The sequence below is a fragment of the Chelmon rostratus genome, chromosome 21, assembly GCF_017976325.1.
Source record: "Chelmon rostratus isolate fCheRos1 chromosome 21, fCheRos1.pri, whole genome shotgun sequence".
In the NCBI taxonomy this organism is placed as follows: Eukaryota; Metazoa; Chordata; class Actinopteri; order Chaetodontiformes; family Chaetodontidae; genus Chelmon; species Chelmon rostratus.
In genome coordinates, this window is record NC_055678.1 from 8,262,518 (window position 1) to 8,283,695 (window position 21,178).

Consider the following 21,178-nt stretch of genomic DNA (forward strand, 5'->3'; position numbering starts at 1 on the left):
AGGCAGATACATAACACTCATCACCGTCTTATGAAAAACGCATTTCCAACGAAGAAAACAGCCGTCTTACAAGATTTTTGGAGCTAACATGGAGGATGGGAGGATGCAATCTTTCAATTTATGTGCCACGAAATTTGGAGTCATATCGGTTTTCAGTGGAGAGTGACATGCTTTTGCGTAAGCAGAGGTGAAAACAAGATTTTGCAAGCTAAAAACAATCCCATTACCGATATCTCAGCTCAGGGTATCCGCTGACACCAGAGCTCTCTTGTCCCTAAATCTAAAATCTGTTTACCTCAGTGTGTTTAACTCATTGGAATAATTTTAAATAAGGTAACACAAGGACTGGACGGGGATTATTGTGCCGCGAAAAACGATCCTGCAGCCTGTCGCGACTGAATGAACTGATAGCAAGGGCTTTTGATATTCATAATGGCAGTGACAAAGAAACCAAATGTAACGAGGATCGGTCGCTTCATGGCCAAAAACCTGATGGACCTAATGACGTCAATATCTGCACAGATCGGTGCGTCGCTTGTAAATCAGTCCTGCATTCATTTGTGCGGAGAAAACGGACGAAACATTTAGCAAGACATTGTACCACAATCAGCACAATTTCAGGTTACACACTCACACGTGTTCAGACACACACGCACTCACACACTCTTGTACAGCTCCTTCGGCTCTTTGTTGAAGAGTCGGGTTCATCCTCTGGCCTCAGCCTGTGAAAAAAGGTCAAGCAGCAGAATAGAATGGCAATAACCCTCCCAAATGGTACTATCACACAGACATGATTGATCAATTGAATTCCATGGCAGAGAAAAATGTGGGATTAAGTAGAGTATTATACGCACAATGAGTTGAGGCATGATGTTCATTTCAAGTTCATTTCAGCTCCCTCTTGCCACCAGATCAGGCAATCAATAGGGGCCTTGCATATCATATATCACCACTCTCCCGCTGAGGGGAGAACATAATCTGCCGCAAATTTAGAATGACAGATTTGTAAGGGAGCTGAAGCTTTCTGGGATCCGGGGAGGAGACCTACAGTCACAGCCACTGCAGCCAGGAGAGGCGGGGGTGACGGAGAAGGGCTGAGGAGGGGGAGGGAGAAAAAAAAAAAAAGGGAGGTATGGTAGGATGGTCTGTAAAGGCTTTAAAGCGTCGCACGCAAGTGACAACGGGAAAAGCGAAGGCATCCTTCTCCCAACAGTCGGGTAATCAGGTCAGGAGTCAGGAGGAAATTCCCGTGTTTGGAGAGCAGGATGATTGAAGCAGACTGTACGATTTTATTCAGCCTCTTGTCCTCCGCCGCTGTTTCCAAATAGCACCACACACTCTCAGAGAATGAAAGCGGTATTGAATTGTGAAAAAAGGGAAATTGTGCTTTTTAAAAAAAACTGTTCTTCATTTCGGCGAGCACCGGTCGGGTTTTGGGGAGGAAAGAAAGACGAGGGGGAAAAAAAATCCCCTGGCTGGAATGAAAAGGCAGGATAATGGCCTTAGCTGCTGCTTTCATTAGTACACATGCTTGCCACAACATGTATATATTTGCAAGTGATGGTAATCCATCAATTACCAGGGGGCTCTCTGATCATGATGGTGTTACTGCTGTGGTGGGGGGTGCAGGGAAAAGCCTGTGTGATGCAGCCAGTGGCTCACTACAGCCGTTAAGGAGTGGAAAAACCTGCACTCCATCCCTTTCTGTCCTCCTCAGATCCCCCACAGAGGTGGTACAGGAAAACCATGAGGAGAATATAAAGTGCATGGCTTAAAGTGAAGGCCGGCTTCCCAGGGTCAGTGTCTCGATTGTTGCTCTTTCTTCTTGTAGATGGTTCAGATGGTTCTGGCCCAAACAGTGATTCTCAGGGTAGTGTGGAGAGTTTACGGAAACACCTTAGGGCAGATGCCTTCACCCAGCAGCAGCTGGAAGCGCTGGACCGGGTCTTTGAACGCCCCTCGTACCCTGACGTCTTCCCCACATCGGAGCATATCAAACCCGAACAGGTTAGTAGCACTGAAACTCACCACTTCTTCTTCTTCACATCCAGTAAATACACCCATATTGTGCATGTGATGCAAACAAAACAAAAAAACACCTTTGTCACAAATATTCCCAAACCATATCCAGAAGCTAATTAAACGAAGGCCTGAGGTGGCCCAGCACTGGATTACAACCAAGCATGTCTAATGCTGCAGGGATCACCAGGAAAACTCCCACACATTATTGATTTTGTGATGAAAAACACATTCCTTGTATCCCCTATAATTGAGAATAACAGTAAGGCCACATGAAATTAATCGATACCTAGATTTTTCTCCATTTTTGCTGTGTTATTCAACCGCTTCTTCTTGCCCTTGCTGTTTAATTTCCAATTCTTTGTCATAGCTTGATGTTTAATGACTGACGCAGTCTTGAGGGCTGCCTTTATTCTCACGTGCATCCAAATGAATGTGTGAAACCATGTATTCCTTCTCCTTCCTTCTGATATTACAACCACGCTCGCCATCCATCCTCATTTCAAATATTAAGAGGCATTTGGGGACCAGCCACCCCCACGCCAAAACGACAGCCACAAACCACCGCTTATTAAAAGCTCTGGGCTTATTACAATGGATAACCTTTATTTACTTTCATTATACTATTAAACAACAAGAGACTATTAATTTCTCCCACCAAACTACAAGTCGGACCCATAAAGCAAAAGCAGTCGCCTAATTGAGTTCATTTTAATTTCTCTCCAATCGGGGCGAATTACGCAGGTGATAAATCAGTGGGACAGGCCTCACCTCCAGAAGAGGCCCTAATTTGCAGCTAATTACAAAACTGATTTCTACTGGAAGATCAATACCAAAACGAATTGGAAATGACTTGCAATCACAAAGAGCGTCAGGGAGAGTATTAAAAGGCAGAGGGAAAAGGGTTAGACTAAAAAAGGGGGCAGGTAAGGGGAAAAAAAGGCAAACGGAGGCCAGGAACAGTCTAGAAAAATCAAGTTTAATTTAATGCAATATTAATCAGAGCACTTTCCCTTTCATGGGTGCCTCACTTTTTTTTTTTTTCCTGTGGAAAATGTGGCCCTATTAGCCAGTGTCTGGGTTCTGTAGCGGGGCATTAAAAACCCATTCTGGAGATGCAAAACTCAATGGATTCACCCCTCCCACACTTCTGCTAGCCATTTGGTCATCCCTTTCAGACCTATCTTTTCAGTTTTCCCCCTTCTGCCCTTTATCTGCATGATAAAACGTCTGTTTGGCGTCTGAAGCCTCTGAGAATAGAGGAAAACATCCGACATTGTGCCAGTGAACAGTTGTAGCAGACAATTAGAGTTTATCGGTGATAGTGGCAGACAAGAGCGGGGTCACGGGCGTCCCCCTGTGGGAGCGCGGCCCACCGAACCACTCAGGCTCACACTGGGCTGTGGACAAACATTGTCAACACTCAGACTCCGGAAGTCTCATCTCATTAAAAAAAAAAGCCTGCTAACATCTGCCAGGAGTGTGTTTTAGTGGCTTCACACAAGGAAACATGAGGATGAGAGAGGAGCTGGGAGAGATTATTTTTAGAGGGGGTTTTTTTATTATTAAAGGGCCAGTTCACCCAAATTACAAAAACACACATCTATGTTTTATTTGCTGAGATCTTTAGATTTTTGACATTTATGCTTCCACTGAATGGAATTTTTTTCTTTCTAAAGAATCTCCCAGTTCCTCTGGATAATTCACAGATTTGGCCGTGAACATTTTTTTTTACTGCAGCTACTTTCCTCTCAGGAAACAGTCGCTATGAAAACTGGTTTCTGTTGATTATCCAGAGTAACCAGGACATTTAGACTCTTTGGCACCAGCTGAAATATATCATCCGAACCAAAACTTCAGATTCTTAGTCTTATTTTCTTATTTTTGAATCAAATATCTTCTGATTTACTGTTTAGGGTTTCATGTGTGTTCAGAAAACATTAAACATTTGATGACTGTTATCACACTGACACCGCTCTCAATTTTTTTCAAATGATAGCAGACCCTACTTTCGACTTTTTTATTTCTAACTTTCAATGCTTTTTTGAAAAAATAAAGCAGCACAAATGCACAAATTCCACTCACTTCCATTAAAGCGCTGCTGAGATGGAAGCTTCAAAACTTTTGCACACGAAACCAAAATGATCCACATCGTTAGACACTGCTAATGCTAAAAAATGTATGTTTTTTCCTCATTTGAACTTTTCCATTAAGACAGCATCTGAATGCACGCAAGCAACAAAATCTCAGTTAAGCGGGGACAAAAAGTGCAACTTGTACAAGTGGTTCTATTCATAGATAAGAGGTCATGAAATTAAAAGGTGGTTTAGACTCCAAATTAAAAGCAAAAAGTGGGAAAAAAGGGGGGAAAAAAAGGTGAATGGTGTCTCTCAAACAGGGCCACATGGTGTGCCTGTAACAAAGCAGAACTGCTTTCTCCCTTGGCTGATCAGGGGTAGGACTGCAGTCAAGCACAAAGGGCCAGCTGACGCCTTGGCTTTTCACTCATCTCAAAATCCCACTTCCTCTCAGACAATACCAAAATACATTCATGATATGCTTGAACTGCCACCCTGCAGCTTGAACACACACACACACACACACACACACACACACACACACAATGCTCTCATACAAATGTATACTCGCACAGGCCTGTGTGGAGCGTTTAATGGAGGAGGAGAAGGGAGGATTTCCATCTAGGTATTGTTTGGTTGTGTAATGATTCAACTGTCCTTTTCCCAGGCTAATGAGTACTCGCTCCCTGCCCTGAATTCCAGCCTGGACGAAGTCAAACCCAGTTTATCCTCTAGCGCCAACCCAGACCTGGGCCCCAGTGTGTCGCAAAGCTACCCTGTAGGTAAGATCAAGTGCCGTACAGTACGCCTTTATGCTGCCGAGCCACAGCTTCAGCTGAGGGGGTTTGAGCGATGTAAAAAAAAAACAAAAAAAAACCAAAAAAAAACAATGCTTGTGCGATTGACGAAGAAAAGAAAGAATGAAATGTGTGGAAATAAAAGCGAACCGAAAAGTTAAGTGTGAAGACTTTTTTAATACCATTTCACTCTTAGCTGAAAAGGTGGCACGATGATGCCATAAAAGCTTCGCAGCTGTCCTCCGTCTGGTTTTTGCTGAGTAAGCGGGGCGGTAAGAGAGATTGTGTGTGTGTGTGTGTGTGTGAGGGGGGGTGAGCTGTTCAGTCACCGCTGGACAAGGACCTTTGGGTGTCAGCACATCAGAACTATGACTGTGTATCAGAGCAAGGTCTCATGGAGGAAAAAAAAGGCCACCATGCAGGACTGACTGCTTGTTGGCTGCTGCTGTGTTGCTCCTGTGATTTGTTCGCCGGGAGACAGTTTGTGTGTCTCAAAGCACGAATAATGTGCCTCGGTAAATACGCTCTGGCATTTCTGCCGCCTAACTCTAACACCATGATCATTTATTTCACCCTCCCTATCTCTCACCCCCCCCCCTCGTCGTCTCCTCTCCTTGTCACAGTTAATGACTGCCTGGCTAATTGAAATATGGTTTCGTTGTTGCCGTGTTATTACCAAGAAGAAGGTTAAGTTTACTGAAAGTTTACGATGACTGTCGGGGGCCTGAGATTAATATACGGAGCTTTTATTAAAATTCATATAATTATGCAGCAGCCATCAAAGGCAACGAGTTCTGCGTGGGGGAGGACAGGGTGATTGAAAATTGCAGCAGCCCCCCTTCCCAAATGATAGCCAAGCAGCCTTATGAGAAAAGAAAGGGCCCTTTTCTCATTAATATGTGGGAGGTAGATTTCCCCTGTAAGGCAGGCCTCCTGAGAAGAAAGGTGTGTGTTTGTCCTTTGTGCACCGATGGCCCCCGTCGAAAGCAGGTCTGGTTCTGCAGGCGGCTTTGTTTGCACCTGGGATATTTTAGATGGTCTCTGCAGAGAGGGTCTCCTTACTGCTTTACAGGTGCAAAGAGACATGTGGAGGAAGAAAGATGGGATTGTATGCATATCTGTGTGTGTGTGGGGGGGGGGGCACATTACCTGCTTTTGTGTTGGTAAATAACTTAATTCCATGCCCTTTCCTGGTGGTAGAGAAGTGAAGCACACAGAGGTCAAACTCATGGAGCAAACATCTCTCTGACTTCCACTTGGTAATTAGTATTTAGTTAGTGGCTCCTCTGCTTGGTTTTCCCCTCAGCGCCCGCCTGTGTGGATATTAGGCGATATTCAGGTGTGTGGTCTCTCTAATGGCTGAGTATTACAGTTTACTTGCCAGCGATAAGCCTACCAGAGGAATTTTAAGCCATGCAAAAAGTAGTAAATTATCTGCAGTGTTTAGGCCGAGATCCAATTTCAAATTAATTGTGTCTTTACGGGGGAAAGAACTGGAGATTATGTTCATCCTTAAAATGTTTTCGAACACCAATTAAAACGGCTGCAGTTATTGATCTTGTTGATTTTATGTCCTGGAATTTGCATAATCTATTAAAAATGAATGATTCATGAAGTGCTCATTGCCAGAGATCGGGATTCTCAGTGAAGTGAAAGACTTGAGAGATAGAAATCTTTTGTGTCCTCTGCTTATCCTATTAAGGCTCAAAAGTACCTGCAAAGCAGGCTCAAATAAGAAAGGGATTTAAGGGCATTGTGCACATCATCGAAATTCAGAGGCAAGAACTTCCATTAAAACAGTTTTTTCTCCCTCTCCCTCTCCTCCACATTAATGCTGTATTACCTGCTAAATAGTCCCTCTTACCCCATAAAAACACCAAAGGGTTCCATGAATATGTGGATAGGACAATTGCATATTGTGAGGTAATTTCTATTGTTGATATGGGAAGTAATTTCTTTGATGAGTTCCCTTCGCGAGATGGATTTCATCTCAAGTGCTTCTTATTCTTGTTCATCCGAACTGCTTAAAATTCAAATGGTGCGAGCCCTGGGTGAATTTATGAATAGCAGAAGGAGGAGCTCTGAACTTTTTTTTTGTGTATTTTGAGAAATAAATGGAGAGATGGCCTTGATACGGCCAATTGTCCACTATTTCTATAGAGAGTTTCTGTATTTCCTGAAATTAGTTGGAGCCCACCTGTTTTCTCGCTGGTGCTTCAGACTTGTGAGCCATCTGAGCGGATTCCCTTGAGCACTCAGTTGGAGTTTTACACATCTCCGCTCATTGACTGCATACTGAAGACTCTTTAAACATATTCCCTGCTGGGCCTGTTAATGGAGGCCTCCAAAGGCTTAAAGCCCCTGTGTCAATGACACTTCTCCTCCTCAAGCAGCTGCCGCCGCACACTCCTTCATCCCCACCCGTCAATTCTCTAAACAAAACTTCAAGCGGCAAACATAACCATCCAACACTTAACTTTCAATTAAGGTGAGTGAGTGCTCTACACATGAAGCACCGGGACCCGCCGTTGTCCAGTGAGCAGCGAGCAAAGATCAGACAGCGAACCTGCCGTCAGTGACGTGTGGCCTCTTGACAAAGCGCTCGCCTGTCTCCCCACAGGCCCGGGCTCCGAAATTAATGCTTATTTCGTCTTCACAAAAGCAAACTAACCTTTGAGCACACATTTGATAATGAATGACTTTCAGCCGGTGTTTGGGGAATTAAAGCAATTTGGCTCTCCAAACATTCTTTACTTAGTTGTAATTAATTAGGGCGCTGAGATTTTTTGGCTTGTGATAAATTGCCCCATTCTGCATATAGCCTAGAAAATGGAGGTCAAAGATTTTTGGTTGTTGTTGTAGCAAACATGAAGGTGTCCCTGTCGTGCTAAATTTAATACTCTTGCAAGCAAAGGAGTCATTCACAAACGACTTTGCTCCCGTGCCAAATAAAGAGAAGGTCACCCCGCTTTTCTGTTTGTGTTTTAAGAAACTGAGTTGATGCTAATGCGAAACGCGAGCACAACCTTCCCTGTCATGTTGTTGTGCGTTGAGATAGAACCAAAGAATTTCCTCACGGTATAATCGGGTGGAGACAAAGTAGTTTACGCTGTATGATGTCCTCAGTCACTCTGTGTAGCTGAAATCAAGAAAAATACCAGGAGTGCTTCACGGTGACGTTTGTTCTTAGTTTGTACCTTTTAGTCAAACACCTGCAAAAGTGCAACACTCAGAGGATCCTGTCTGTGAAAATTAGACATTTCAAGGCACATTAACAGCAAGGAAATACTGTATTCCCAGCTCTGTGGCGACCGTTACAAGCCACTTCTCAAATTAAGACGGAAATCAACAGGCTTTTGTTACAGCAAACCAAAAAATCTTTGAATTGATTTTCGCAGGGGAGGAAAAAGAGGGCAGAGGAAAATAAATAGCTTGATTTGCTGGCGTTCAATCTAAGGGGACTGTCAGAGGAAGCAGACAATATAAAGAAGGCCATCTTTTAATGAGAATCTGGACACACATCTCTGTTGTAAAAACAACAAAGGCTAGGAAGCAGCTAATGAGGCTATCATTGCTGTACAGAGAGTTCTCCGAACCGGCGCCTCTCTGAAAGAGGGCTTTAAAGCGGACATAAAGCAACAGTCACAGAGCTGCTGGCAGTCACTGCCAACTGTATCCTGGAATATACAAAAACAGGATTCAGCAGAGACTCTGATTATTATTATCAGAGTCAACAAGTGATGGAAAAAAAATGTGGATGGCAACAGACTGACGTCACGTTTATTAACTGGGTAGCCTTTTAGAAAACCTATTCTCCGCATCTCCTATTAAATAGCAAATCATAATTTTACCGAAACGCATGATGATTTTCACTCGTCTGCTCCAAAAATTCAGGGAAAAACTGCTTTGTTGTTGATATTCAAGGTAAGAATGAGGGTTGAAGTCTGCAGTAAAGGTTTAGTTGAAAGTTTTGATGCCCTGATCTGATGCACTGGATCAATATGAGGGCTGACATTGATCAAGTATCGGCTAGAAGTGACCGAACCACATTAAATAGCTTATCAGTTGTTCACAAACATTAATGGAGTTTGGTGTATGAGGAAGTCCACTTGCAGTGAGGAAGTGATGCATTGATACAGCCTCAAAACTGATCAGTTTCACCAGTTAAAGCAAGAAAAAAAAACCCTGCCACTGGCACTGGATCAGTGTCGGGGAATCTGACTCAGAATCAGTGTTTGAAGAGGAAAAGCAGTGGAAAAAGTGTGATTTGTTCATCTCTAGTTATCCCCGGTTTTGCTATATCTTAAAGAAATTAAACTAGATGTTTCTAATGAGACCCTGCGCTCATTATATATATCATCTCTTTGAAGCGAGGTAATGAAGAGATAAGAGTATTTGCTTTTATTAAACATGTACGACTGCTGTAGCTGCTGCAATAATCATGAAGAAAAGATTGGGTCTGTGTTTGCTGAGACAGTTAGACAATAGTTACCAATGTCTGCACACACACACAAACACTCACAATGGCCTCACCCCTGCTGGACCCCCCACCTACAGTACTCCCACGGCTCCCTTTGACTTATGTGCACTGGCTTGTGGCTAACTAATTCTTATTATAAATGAAAGGTCCGGCATGACCTCACTCTTCTGTGCAAAGCTCTTTAACTCCGCTGAGTCTCAGCGCTTTAACCAAAAGACACATCTTACCAGGCCTTGTACAATGCTGCCATCAGTGCAGAGATCTGCAAATAATAGAGAGCAGTGGTTCAACATAAGACTGAATCTTCAGCACACAATTCATGGTCACAAATGGAAAAGTTCTTTTATTTGGTGTGTGTTTCAATACCATACTGACAACAGTATGGTATTTTTTATAAAGACGCAAGTGCAATTGGATAGTGTCTCCGGTGGTGGAGGTAATATTCAGATCATTTACTTAAATCAACATAGCATTGCCACAATGAAAAAAGGGGAATCATTACAAGCCCTGCATTAAAATCATATATAAATAGCTCTGCAGTGTCACAGATCAACCATTATGCATAGCAGGTTATTATTATATGAAGTATATAGTACATTTTTGAATTTTTATGACAGAAATGTAAGCAGCATTTTAATAACGTAGCAGATAAGTGTCGAGCTAACTGGAAGCACTTTAAATACAGTTAAGTAGCTTAATCTAAAGCAATGCGTCATTGTACAATATGATTTGTATGCAAAATCTTAGGGGAGTAAAAAGTACAATATTTCATTAGAATGTATTGGAATAGAAGTAGTCAATTACAAGTCACTTAATTGTTCGCTCACAAAATAATTAATTTGATTGACCAACTGCTGAAAGTGTCACCTGACAACATCCTGTTTCTCTAATTCCAGTGTTTTTGCATGTATTCATAGATGATTTTACAGTGTAGTTTAATATTAGTGTAATAATACAATCTGAATTCTCCTATTGGCTGGATTTTTCCTTTGATGTGTCTGTTTATGTCTGGATATAATCTATGTCTGTATGTATGTATGTGGCATACACGCATGTAGAAGGTCACACGTGCTCTTGTATCTCTTGTATTGCCTCTTTACGTATCATTTAGAGAAAAAAGGCCTTCATCCATCATCGCCTTACATAAAGAAAGAGCCATACAAGGCTTCCATAGCTCCATCTACACCCACTTTCTCCTCCTCCTCCTCCTCCTCCTCCCTGGCAGGCCTGAGTCTCGGGGACCTCCAGGCCTGCCTCCCTGCCACCAGATTCACCAGCCGTTTCGCTCCCCGGCCCCCGTGCCACCCCCACCCTGCAGCCAGTATGCCTGCCAGCCTGTAGGTGCCTCAATACCCAGAGGGCTCAAACACTCAAGCTTCAATTAAAAGAATAAGTTGCTCGAGAAATTGATTTTTAAGTCAATATATAAATTTGCCTGTAGTTCATGCTCTCATCACCAATGCTAATTGGCAGCATGATTCAGTTTTCAATATTCGGACAGATAAATGTGCTTTGTACTTGGGAGGTAATGTGTTGCATTGAGTTTTTTTTTTTTTTCTCATTATGAAGCTTTTTTTTTTTTTTGCTTAATTTTTGCTGTTTTTTGTTCTATTACATAATATTTTTCTTTGCATATTCCAAAGGCGCCACAAACATTTTAGATGCAAAATGCTGTGTATTCATTTTCAGTAATTGTCTTATATTTAACCAGATAAAAGTTGAAACTAAAATCTGTCTCGGACTCTAAAAAAATGTAGAAGCAATCACATTTTCCATACTGATCTTGTACTGTATGCGACAAAAATAAAAAAAAAATACTTCCATCTGTGCTTATGTTGAAGGATGAAAAGGTTTCCTATAAACGAAAACTTGCAGTAAGTCAAGACTTCACCAGGCTGTGAGTGCACTTTATTTGGACCATCTTAATAAAAAGTAGCTCTGTTCCCCTGAACAATTGTTTGCAAAGGCAACCTCGTGGACAACAGTTGTCTTGTGATGTTGCAATGCATTTCATCCACGGGTTCCTCATTAAAGCTCCGTTGGTAGATGATTTTCCCTTTGAGTCCAAGTGGCCCTCACAGCCAGCTGACAATATGACAGGGGCCTCTCCTGCCCAGGCCCCTGTGCAGATTGGGGTTACGTGCCGTTGTCCCAACGTCCCCGTGGCTAGCGAGGACGACCCAACCGTCACTCTCAATTACAGAGCTGAATATCTGCAGCCGGGCGGGTGACGCTCTGCAGAGGGGCCAGTGTGCCCGTACTTTGCGGCCACAGAGGAGAAGAGAGGAGCCTTATGGGAATCAGTAAAGGCTGCCATGTTCAGAGAAGTCGGAACTGTGTAATGAGACATAGTTATGCGACCGGTGATCAGTTGCCTGTGTTTTTAGTTTGACTCAGGCAGGTTGAGCCTCTCTATACTACGCTGAAAATCAAGTTGTTGTGTTGACTGACTTGCGGTGGTGGTGATGAGTCATGATGTCTGTAGCAAAATCAAATTTTTGTCTCTTAAAAGTGGTGTTATATAACAGCAGGAGCTGGTTAGCAGAGATAGAAAGCCCACTGACTCACGTGTTTTGAGGTACTTGTACTTGAATCTTTCCATTTTTTGATACTTTATACCTCACCTCCATTACAATTCAGAGGGAAACATTATAGGCCTATTATTTAACAGCTATAGTTATGTAGATATTAATTTTGCAGATTTAGATTTTAAATATAAAACCAGTGAAAAATGACACAGTTGCATTGATTTAACTGACCAACAGTATATAAAGTAGGTCAAATTAGCTCCGTCTCCACCTGCTACACAGAGTACATACATTCGTAGTCATATTCCAGTAATTCAATATATCTAATCTCAATACTAACAGTAAGAAAGAGGCCAATCTGCATGATGAGGACTTTTGATATTTACACTGAGCTCAATTTGATGATAATATTTAATTGAATGCAGGACTTTTACTTGTAAAAGAGTATTTTTGCAATGCTGTATTGCTATTTTACTCAAGGATCTGAATAGTTCTTCCGAAGAGCCAAAATCTGCTAAAATCTGCAAAGAGTTCTGCAGAGAAGCAATTTCTCCAGGTCAGAAATTAAAGCCGGAAAGCATTGATGATATGTTCTTTGTTTTATTTTGTCTCTCCAGGTCGAGATATGGCCAACACAACCTTACCTGGGTATCCCCCTCATGTTCCCCCCACAGGCCAGGGCAGCTACCCAACCTCCACGCTCGCTGGAATGGTTCCTGGTGAGTGAGAGACGACGTCGCTGCTTCATATTGTCATTAGGGTCCGTTGAACGGGTGTCATTGCTCTGGAGGCGAACAGGTGTAGGAGCAGAGGGAAGAGGCTTTAGCGCCAAATTACGCAGAGAGGCGATAAATATTGACCTGCAGAGTAAGAGGCGCACTCTTCCTTATATTAGCTCTGTGTGTATGATTGGATTAGACAGGCTGAATAAGTGATCAGAGACAGGGGAGAGGACAGTCGCTCTCTCTTCCTTCCTGCTTTCCCCTCTCGCCTTATTGGCTCATTATCTCCCTGCGTGGTCGTTCACGCCGGGCGTCGATAAACAGCACTACCAGCCCTCCCCAGCCTCTGAGCTCCGGAGCATATCCCTTTCCCCTCCTCTACTTAACCTGCAGTTCGGGTTCACAGCAAACAGTTAAGGGTCAAAAGGCAGAGGCATGGGAGCCCGGTAAATATTCAAATCGCTGTCTCTCTGAGGAGGTCAGGCTTGTGTTTTCCTGCCAGGAACAGAGCAGGGATGCGGTTTTGGTGCTGGGTTTATACGCTTCCTCAGCTCCGGCATCACCACACACATTTTCACCAAAACACAGCCGGCATTTTGCTTTAATGTGATTAAACCACACGGATGGGGAAAGCAGTGGAGTGTGTCCTGTGTTAGCATATCATTTACCAATCACACAGCCCATCACAGGCTCTGGCTGTTCCTCTTTTCTCCTTTACGAAGGGCTGCCATGAGGCGTTTCGTCGTCACCTCAGCCAAGAAGGTTAAATTAACTCTCCCATTTGTTTCTGTTTGTTAGTTAGCAGCTAATCTTTAAAAAGCTTGCAAACATATTTCATTGAAGCTTGAAAATGAGGTCATGGAACAAGGAGCAAGTGCTTCGGAAAGGATTTTAAAGGATTTCTTAAAGTCTCAATTAACCAAAATAGCAAAAATACATATTTCTTCATGCCAGGTGAATTATTTGTGGTGCTCAAAGCTACATTTCTTTAAATAATTTTTGTGATTTAGATGAACCTTAGTCATTATTGATATTTTTCCCTGAACTGCTTCACTTCTTTAATAAAAAAAATCTGCCCCATGTATCCCATGATGCTTTGCAACTACGCATATTTGGATGCAGATGGGTTTTCTAAACATTTCCTATTCTTAAAATGAATCGAGAATAGCTTATGAATCTAAATAAACTTTGGCACATAGCAGGTGTGCACTCTCTTAGTGCTCTCAAGTTTTCCTATCTTCTTCTGTTATGAAAAAAGCCATTTTAAAATATAGAGACTTTAAATATATATATATATTTTGACATACTTGTGCAAACAGACATTGAAAAGCAAACAGTATAAACAAAAGGAGATGTGGTAGCAGCCAGTGGCAGTGCAGTCCAGATTTACTTTTGGATTTTGACTAATAAAACTGTTAAATCATGTTGGGGCAAAAGCGTCACGTCAAACATACTTTTACTTTCCATTTGTTCTTATGTGGCACAAAGCAAAAGATGAGGGCCTTAATCCCATGCCTTGTGGTTTTGTGTTACAACCCATTCATCCTGTACACAACCGCTAAGATTTACTGACAGGCGCAAAACACTGTTAAAGCAAAGCCATTTCTCACCAGCTTCATATAAAATCTCGCCTTTATTGTCTCGTAAAAGAAAGAAACGTGTTGAACCAACAGCAGTGCTCACTGACATGCTCCAAGTTACTTCCCCAGCAATGAAATTCTGCTGTACCAAACACCACAGCTCAGACCAGAGGGGGTTCAGATTGGAGATGTTAAAATTCCTCTAAGATAGGCTGCAGGATTTATTGCAGCATATCAAAAATGTATGCATGAAACTGTTTATTACCACTCTCTATTTATTGGACCGGTTTGGAATATACTGGAGGAAGAAGAATGGGTAGATATCCATAAATGGGACAGGGAAAGCCGCCTTCAGTGTCACATCCTGTATTGTTCAGTGTTGCATAACTTAAGTGAAATGAAAAAGAAATAAATTACTTGCTTGACTGGTCGCACAACGATGACTATCATTTTCCCCCTCAAATTGCATCCTGTTTTGAATGACGAGAAATGACTGCATGTGAAGGGGTAATGGTTTGATGCATTCAAATGCTAATTGATTTGTTGTTTTGTTTTGCAGGGAGTGAGTTTTCGGGGAACCCCTACAGTCATCCGCAGTACACAACCTACAATGAAGCCTGGCGATTCAGCAACCCAGCATTACTAAGTGAGTAGAGAGCGAGAAAGAGGATGAGAACGATTAACTGACCGTTCGCTAATGCCCTCCCCCTGCACAGCGATTGTCCAATAGCAGCCGTAACCATGCAGGCATGGCAGACTTAAGCCATGCTAAAGCCATGCTAAAGCTGTGTGTGTGGGGTTGCAATTGAAGAGTTTTAAAGAGTTTAGAGGATGGTGCCTTTTTTCTAGGCGTTCCAAAACCATAAACACAAGAGGAAAAATGTACAAAATGGATTAAATGGTGTGTTTATTTGCTCTATCCTAAGCTACAATCGTTAGCATGCCCTGCTAACTTGCAAATGATTAACAGTAGGAACCAAGCACTATGGAGCCCTGTCATGACTAGCAGAACCATTGTGTTTAGGTTTTTCAAGGCTGATGCTAACGTTAGCTTAGCGCTAGTTTGCTAACACATCAGTTAGCGAAAGCATTTTTCCTTGTAAAGCTAAAAGTGAAAACTGGGGTTTAACGTGTTTGGAAATACGAACAAGTATGTAAGTTAAGCACCCAAAAAGGTTTATGCTGAATGAAACAACAGCATGAGCTTTATTTTCTTTATCATGCTTATAAAACAAGGCTAACTAGCTACCTCTACACACTGCCATGCAACAACTTACTTGGTTTCCATGTCATCAGCTGGTGAGGATGCTAACTTTTGGCTAAGACATGAAGCCTTGGCCTCAGTCTTTCAGCCTGATATCATGTAGAGCATATTTAAACCCCCTTTTACAAGATTCCCGTCTTGCAGTGAGTCAGTGGAAACATTAAAAAGTCACCTTGGAGATGACGTTTTCGAGCCAAGTCATGGTGCTAAAGTTAGCTTGATTAGCTAGCTAGCTAGAGCTGATAAATTCTGCCATGGAAAGCCCTGAAAGTTAGCAGGCGCAGGCTTGAAAGGTTTGTCTGTCTTGGCTGTCTGAAATTAAAGAGCCAAAGACCCAGACCCATCCCTGCTTGACAGGGATAGCAGCAGTAATGAAGGAGGTGGGACTTAGGGAACGGTCAATACACCATAAATATTTGGAGTAAAAGTTCAGTGTGGAACAATGTATGAAACATCAGCGTAACAATTAAACTGATAATAATGATCATCAATTTTGGTAAATGACAGTAAAAACTGTATTTGTTGTTTCAAATGGTTCGTTCTTCTGTTAACTTTCAGGTTCCCCTTATTATTATAGTGCCGCATCGAGAGGCTCCGCCCCTCCCACTGCTGCCACTGCCTATGACCGTCACTAGTTACCATGGAAACCAAATCAACCTGCAGGACCATGGCCTTAGCCTCCATATTGCCCCGGTGTGAGCGGCATGGTCCACTGGACACTGAGCAACTGCGCATAAAATGCTCCCGGCTCACACAATGAGAAACTTAGCGGTTTTTGGAATTCCAGACGACTTCTCTCCTCCCTCCTCACAGCTTTTTTTTTTGGACACTCAAAGCCAAAAAAAAAAAAAGGAAAAAGAAAAAGAAAATCTACAAGACATCACCAGAGACACTGAAAGTCGCTTCACACACGAGGAAAACTGTGGCTAATTGCAGTGGTTTAAAAAAAAAAAAAAGAAAAAAAAAGAAAAAGACTGAAAACAAAAACATCAGAATTTATTTTACCCTTGTAGCAGTGTCACAGTTTCATCCCATCATGGATCAATACTGTACATTCCTTTTCTTGACGGCTCTCAGCAGGGACGCTGTCCGGAGCTTAAAATGTAGCAGCAGCCTTTTTTCCTTTTTCCATTCGTCTCCCTCTCGCTTCAGATGGCAGCGCAGTGAGATCAGAGGAGATTAGCAGCAGCACACGCAGGCTGTGGCAGGCTACCGTTGTTTCTGATCCGTCTGAACGGCCACCGACCAAACATCCAGCATGAGTAAAATCGATCGCTTTTGATGCCATGAGAAGATTAGGACATGTTCTCTGTGATACACAATCAAGATGTAAAAATGAAAATGAAATAAATAAAGAAACATCCGTTTGAAAATAGAGGGAGCCATGACAATATATCGCCATGGCCCGCTATTTGCAAGATTTCAAGAAACTAGTAAATATATTCTTAAAATGATTTTTTTATTTCATTTTTATAATTCGTAACGACTAAACTGCAGACTGCTTGGCTAGTGTTTTACTATTTCTTATTTGTCAGGATACAAGAGGTCATCAGGCAAAACCCTTTGTGTTTTTTGTTAATTTTGCACTATTTTGGAGGTTTGCAACACCGGAGCGTTATTATGCAGAAAAACGATGATGCATATTTGCTTTATTTCATTGAAACTTGACTGTAAGTCTAATAAGTCAGTCTGAAAAGGCACTTACAGCTTCACAGTTTATTTTCCTGTAATTCAAGGCCCATCATGTCACTGCCTTGACTTGCACTAGTATGTTCTCACAGCTTCCATTTTTATTTAAGTTGATTAAGTCTTTGGCATTCAACCACAGTAAAAGGATACAACAGCCATCCCAAGTCAAACCATTTGTCTAGTCCGATGCCAGAAGCGTCCAGGTTCACTCTGATTGGATGATTCTGATAACGTCAAAAAGCAGGGCGATGATTTCAGCTAAATGCCTTAAACATGTTCCCCTCCTGACTTCAGCTCCCTCACATGTTTCAGGCCAAGTTGTTTCTTTGAATCAAGCTGGAATGACGGTTTCTTCATCTGTCAAGTGAATGTATTTGCATTTGCCAAAGACTTAGTTCTTGTTAATGTTGATTTACAGGCCGCCGATATGCATCATGAGAGCAGTATTATTATTATTATTATTATTAGGAAAAACCCACATTGTTCATGAGGAAAAGTATATGTATAAATTCTATGCAGTGCAGAGATGGTCATCATATGCATATTCAGCTGTAAACCTAAAGGTAGGTGGAGTTTATTTAATTGTTATGTTATTTACAAATTGTTCATTTTGTAGAAGGCATTTTTTTGTGTGTGATGTGAAGACACTTCTCTGTAAATACAGTAAGAAAAAATGTCTTTCATGTTCATGGGTATTATCACTTTCATTATGCTGGTCTCACTTGTACAATAATAAAAGTGTCTGAAATCTTTTACGCAAAAAGGGGCTGCATGGCGTTTCTGAGTATCTGGAGTAGAGCTGAAGCAATTGACCGAAAATGATTAATTGACAGCACTTCTGATTATTGATTAATCATTTAAACTTTTTATGAAGAGAAGAATGTGGTGATTTGTTGCTTTTCTCTGTTTTATATCATTTTAAGTTGAACATCTTTGGGTTTTGGACTGATGATCGGACAACAAAGAAAGCTTATTGTGCAGGTGTAACTAATCCTTATTTCTTGCCCTAATTAAATACTTTAATTGTAAAAACAAAACTTGAAGTAATGAACCTCAGAAGTCCTGTTTTTAAAAATTTTGCCCTTGAATTGCAAGAAGCACTTATCGTTAGCTTGATTATAGTGGTATTAAGTTAGATTAACATTTAAACTCCCAGAATATAAACACTTAATAAACGTTTTAACTCCAGTGGTTGGAAGTAGCGAAGTACATTTACTCATGCATTTGTACTTTGCTTGAGTATTACCATTTTATTACTCTATACTTCCACTTCACTACACTTCAGAGGGAAATATTGTGCTTTTTAATCCACTACATTCACTTCACCATTTAAGTTACTTAGCAGGTAAAGAGATGAGTTCAGCTGATGAAACATGATGCATCGTTACAGATTAAAAAGTCCTGCAGTCTATCAAGCAGCTAACGTTGGATTTATACGGACAAACTACAACATCAAAATACTGGTTATAGAAAAAAAGATAATAATAACCTATAATAACCTAATAATCTATAATATAATAATAAAATATGACAATATGGGGTGTCCAGCCCTTTGTCTTTCCAGTCATTAACCTGTAAATTATTAATAACAGGTCTGGTGCTTTACATAAGTTACATTATGAGTGTTAGTAATTTTATAATGTAGTATTACTGCGTCTACTTAAGTAAAAGATCTTAATACCATCACTGTATATTACAGTGTAATGCAAATGTAAGTAACTATAAGGACATGTTAAAGCATTTCTTAATACATTTGTCAGCAATGATAAATTAAGCATCTGTAACTGCTGCATGAACAGCTAGTGAATGATTGATATCGTAGCTGTGATCATATTTAATGACTCTGAGTTATAAAGTATTTATTACGTGGTTATATCAGTTTAACACTGTTGACCTTGAAGGTTCAATTTTGACCTCAGAAACAGCAGTTTGACAAAAAAAAGTCATAATCCAAGGTCCACTTACGTTATACAATTCATATTAAATGATGCTATTTTATATTATCAGTCATTCATTATGTGTTTATACACCTGTTGAGGTTGATTCGTAGCAGAAGGCAGAGTTGTTTTTGGCAGTTTTAAGTTTTTATTCTATCTAAATAAATGTTTGGTACGTGGCAGTAAGAAAAGCCTCATTTCAGGATGCAGGAGTTGACACTATTACAACATATGGTGTACGAATAAAAGATAAATTATATAAATAGCACATACAGGCACAACAAAATGAAAATATGTCACAGTCACAGATGATCGGTTTGTACTTGACGTCTAAACAGGCACTCCATCGATCTTTGTATCCCACCTTCCAAACTACCTTCTAATCTATGGACATAGACTCGTAGAATGAAATCTCTACCATTGCATTTACTGAATCATTAAAATTTTCATCTTAACTGAAAATGCATTTAGATATTTTTGGGGTTTGAGATCTGCTCCCTAATAAACACAAGGCAGGAGTCAAATCAAACCAACAGCCCAGGACTTCCATAACTTTGACCCAGAATGCTCTCACTACTGCTACACAATGTAAGATTCCACTTGCATTCTGCATAATGCCTAAAATGTCTTTATTATTGCTTTTAACTGCAATATAGTGTGCAAACAGTTTATCACATGTTTATAGGCTGCATAGAAAAATAATAGATTAAAACAAAGTGTTACCCTGTGAAGTGCACATGTGATCCCTACAAATTTAGCTTGAGATGACAAATCACATAATTTCTACGTGTTGATGGGTAAAAAAAAAAACAAAAGGTCGAAATAAATATGAATAAATAATGAATTTGGGCTGCTAATGAGACTATTTTGAGATAAATGTATTTACTTTTCAGGTGTAAAGATCACATGGTGCACGGGGGCTACAGTGAGAAGGCCTCTAAATGTTTTCTCCATGATTTGGATCACTGAGCAGCACATAAAGTGTTTAACCTCTCCTCGCTTTGTAAAGCTGAATTAATTTTTCTAGCAGTGTGCCTGAATTCAATTTGTGCTAAGTTGCAGGGAGAGATTTATGCATGAAATCCCTCTTAGAGCTTATTTTCACTCTTTCTTCGCTCCGTAATCCCTCCGCCACCGCCGCCTTGTATGACTTAGTTATATCATTATTGATTTACAACAAGTGGACACTGGTCCTGATTAGCGCTGCGCGATTTGCAAAGGATTTGGGCTGCGGGAGCACATGATAAAGCTGCATGTACATTTGAAATGATGTCAGACAGAATGGGAATATACTGTATAATACAAGCTGAGCTTTTCAGTTGCTAATTCAGACTTGGGCCAACACTAAAGACAACAAAAGAGTGAGTTTTACCCTCTGGTCCTGCATAGATCGCAGTGATATGATATTGAATTAAAATTTCATGAGGTTTATAAGGTAGAATACTCAATTTCTGTCCTTCTATTGCACATTTTCCCCCAAATTTCATTGTAAAAAGAGAAAATAAGCTCGTCTAAAACATACTGTGCTGAGCTGTTTTTTTTTTTTTTTGGTGCACTCTGATGCCTCTGGGTCCACGAGGAGAGACCCCCTTTTTGCTTTGTAATTCAATTTCTCTGCCTGTTGTTTATTTCATAGCTCCCCTGTGAAGCATCAAAAGCTGATGTTCTGTCAGCCCCTAACTGTCGTATAGGTTTGTCATTCACAGCCCTTGTTAAAGGAGGAGGGGGGAGAAGAAAGGAGCTTGACTCTTTCCTCTCCCCAGCTGAGAATTCCCAGACGCAGAATTATTCTATTTAGATGGAAACTTTTTTGTCACTTTCCTGTCTAAATTGGCATATCTGGCTCTCTCCTCCGAAACCAATAAACTGTGAACCTGGATGTAACTGTCAATCAAGCTCAAATTGACTGCAGCATGCCAGATGACAACAGCATCCTCTGGAATATAAATATATATTATTTACTGTGGCGAATATATATACACTCTCAGAGCGGTGGGGTGATCTGATTGGCTCTTATCGGCACCTGTCACTGTCTTTGCTCATGAAACATTCAGTTAATAATAAAAATCAACAGTAAAAGCACA

At 41.0% G+C, this 21,178-nt stretch overlaps 1 protein-coding gene across 5 annotated transcripts in view; it reads left to right on the forward strand.

Moving 5' to 3' along the window:
- Nucleotides 1–16,167, forward strand: part of pax2b (paired box 2b) — a 28,780-nt gene extending 12,613 nt beyond the window's left edge. For 2 of the 5 annotated variants that reach the window (XM_041962206.1, XM_041962207.1), the window contains exons 6-10: nt 1,832–2,007; nt 4,765–4,879; nt 12,520–12,621; nt 14,764–14,850; nt 16,046–16,167. In XM_041962206.1, coding sequence (XP_041818140.1) covers nt 1,832–2,007; nt 4,765–4,879; nt 12,520–12,621; nt 14,764–14,850; nt 16,046–16,167 — 602 coding nt within the window. Of the gene's footprint in view, nt 1–1,831; nt 2,008–2,922; nt 2,924–4,764; nt 4,880–12,519; nt 12,622–14,763; nt 14,851–16,026 lie in introns of all 5 variants that reach the window. The other 3 variants (XM_041962208.1, XM_041962209.1, XM_041962210.1) reach the window with 2 other exon arrangements.
- The last annotated feature ends 5,011 nt before the right edge of the window (nt 16,168–21,178 follow it).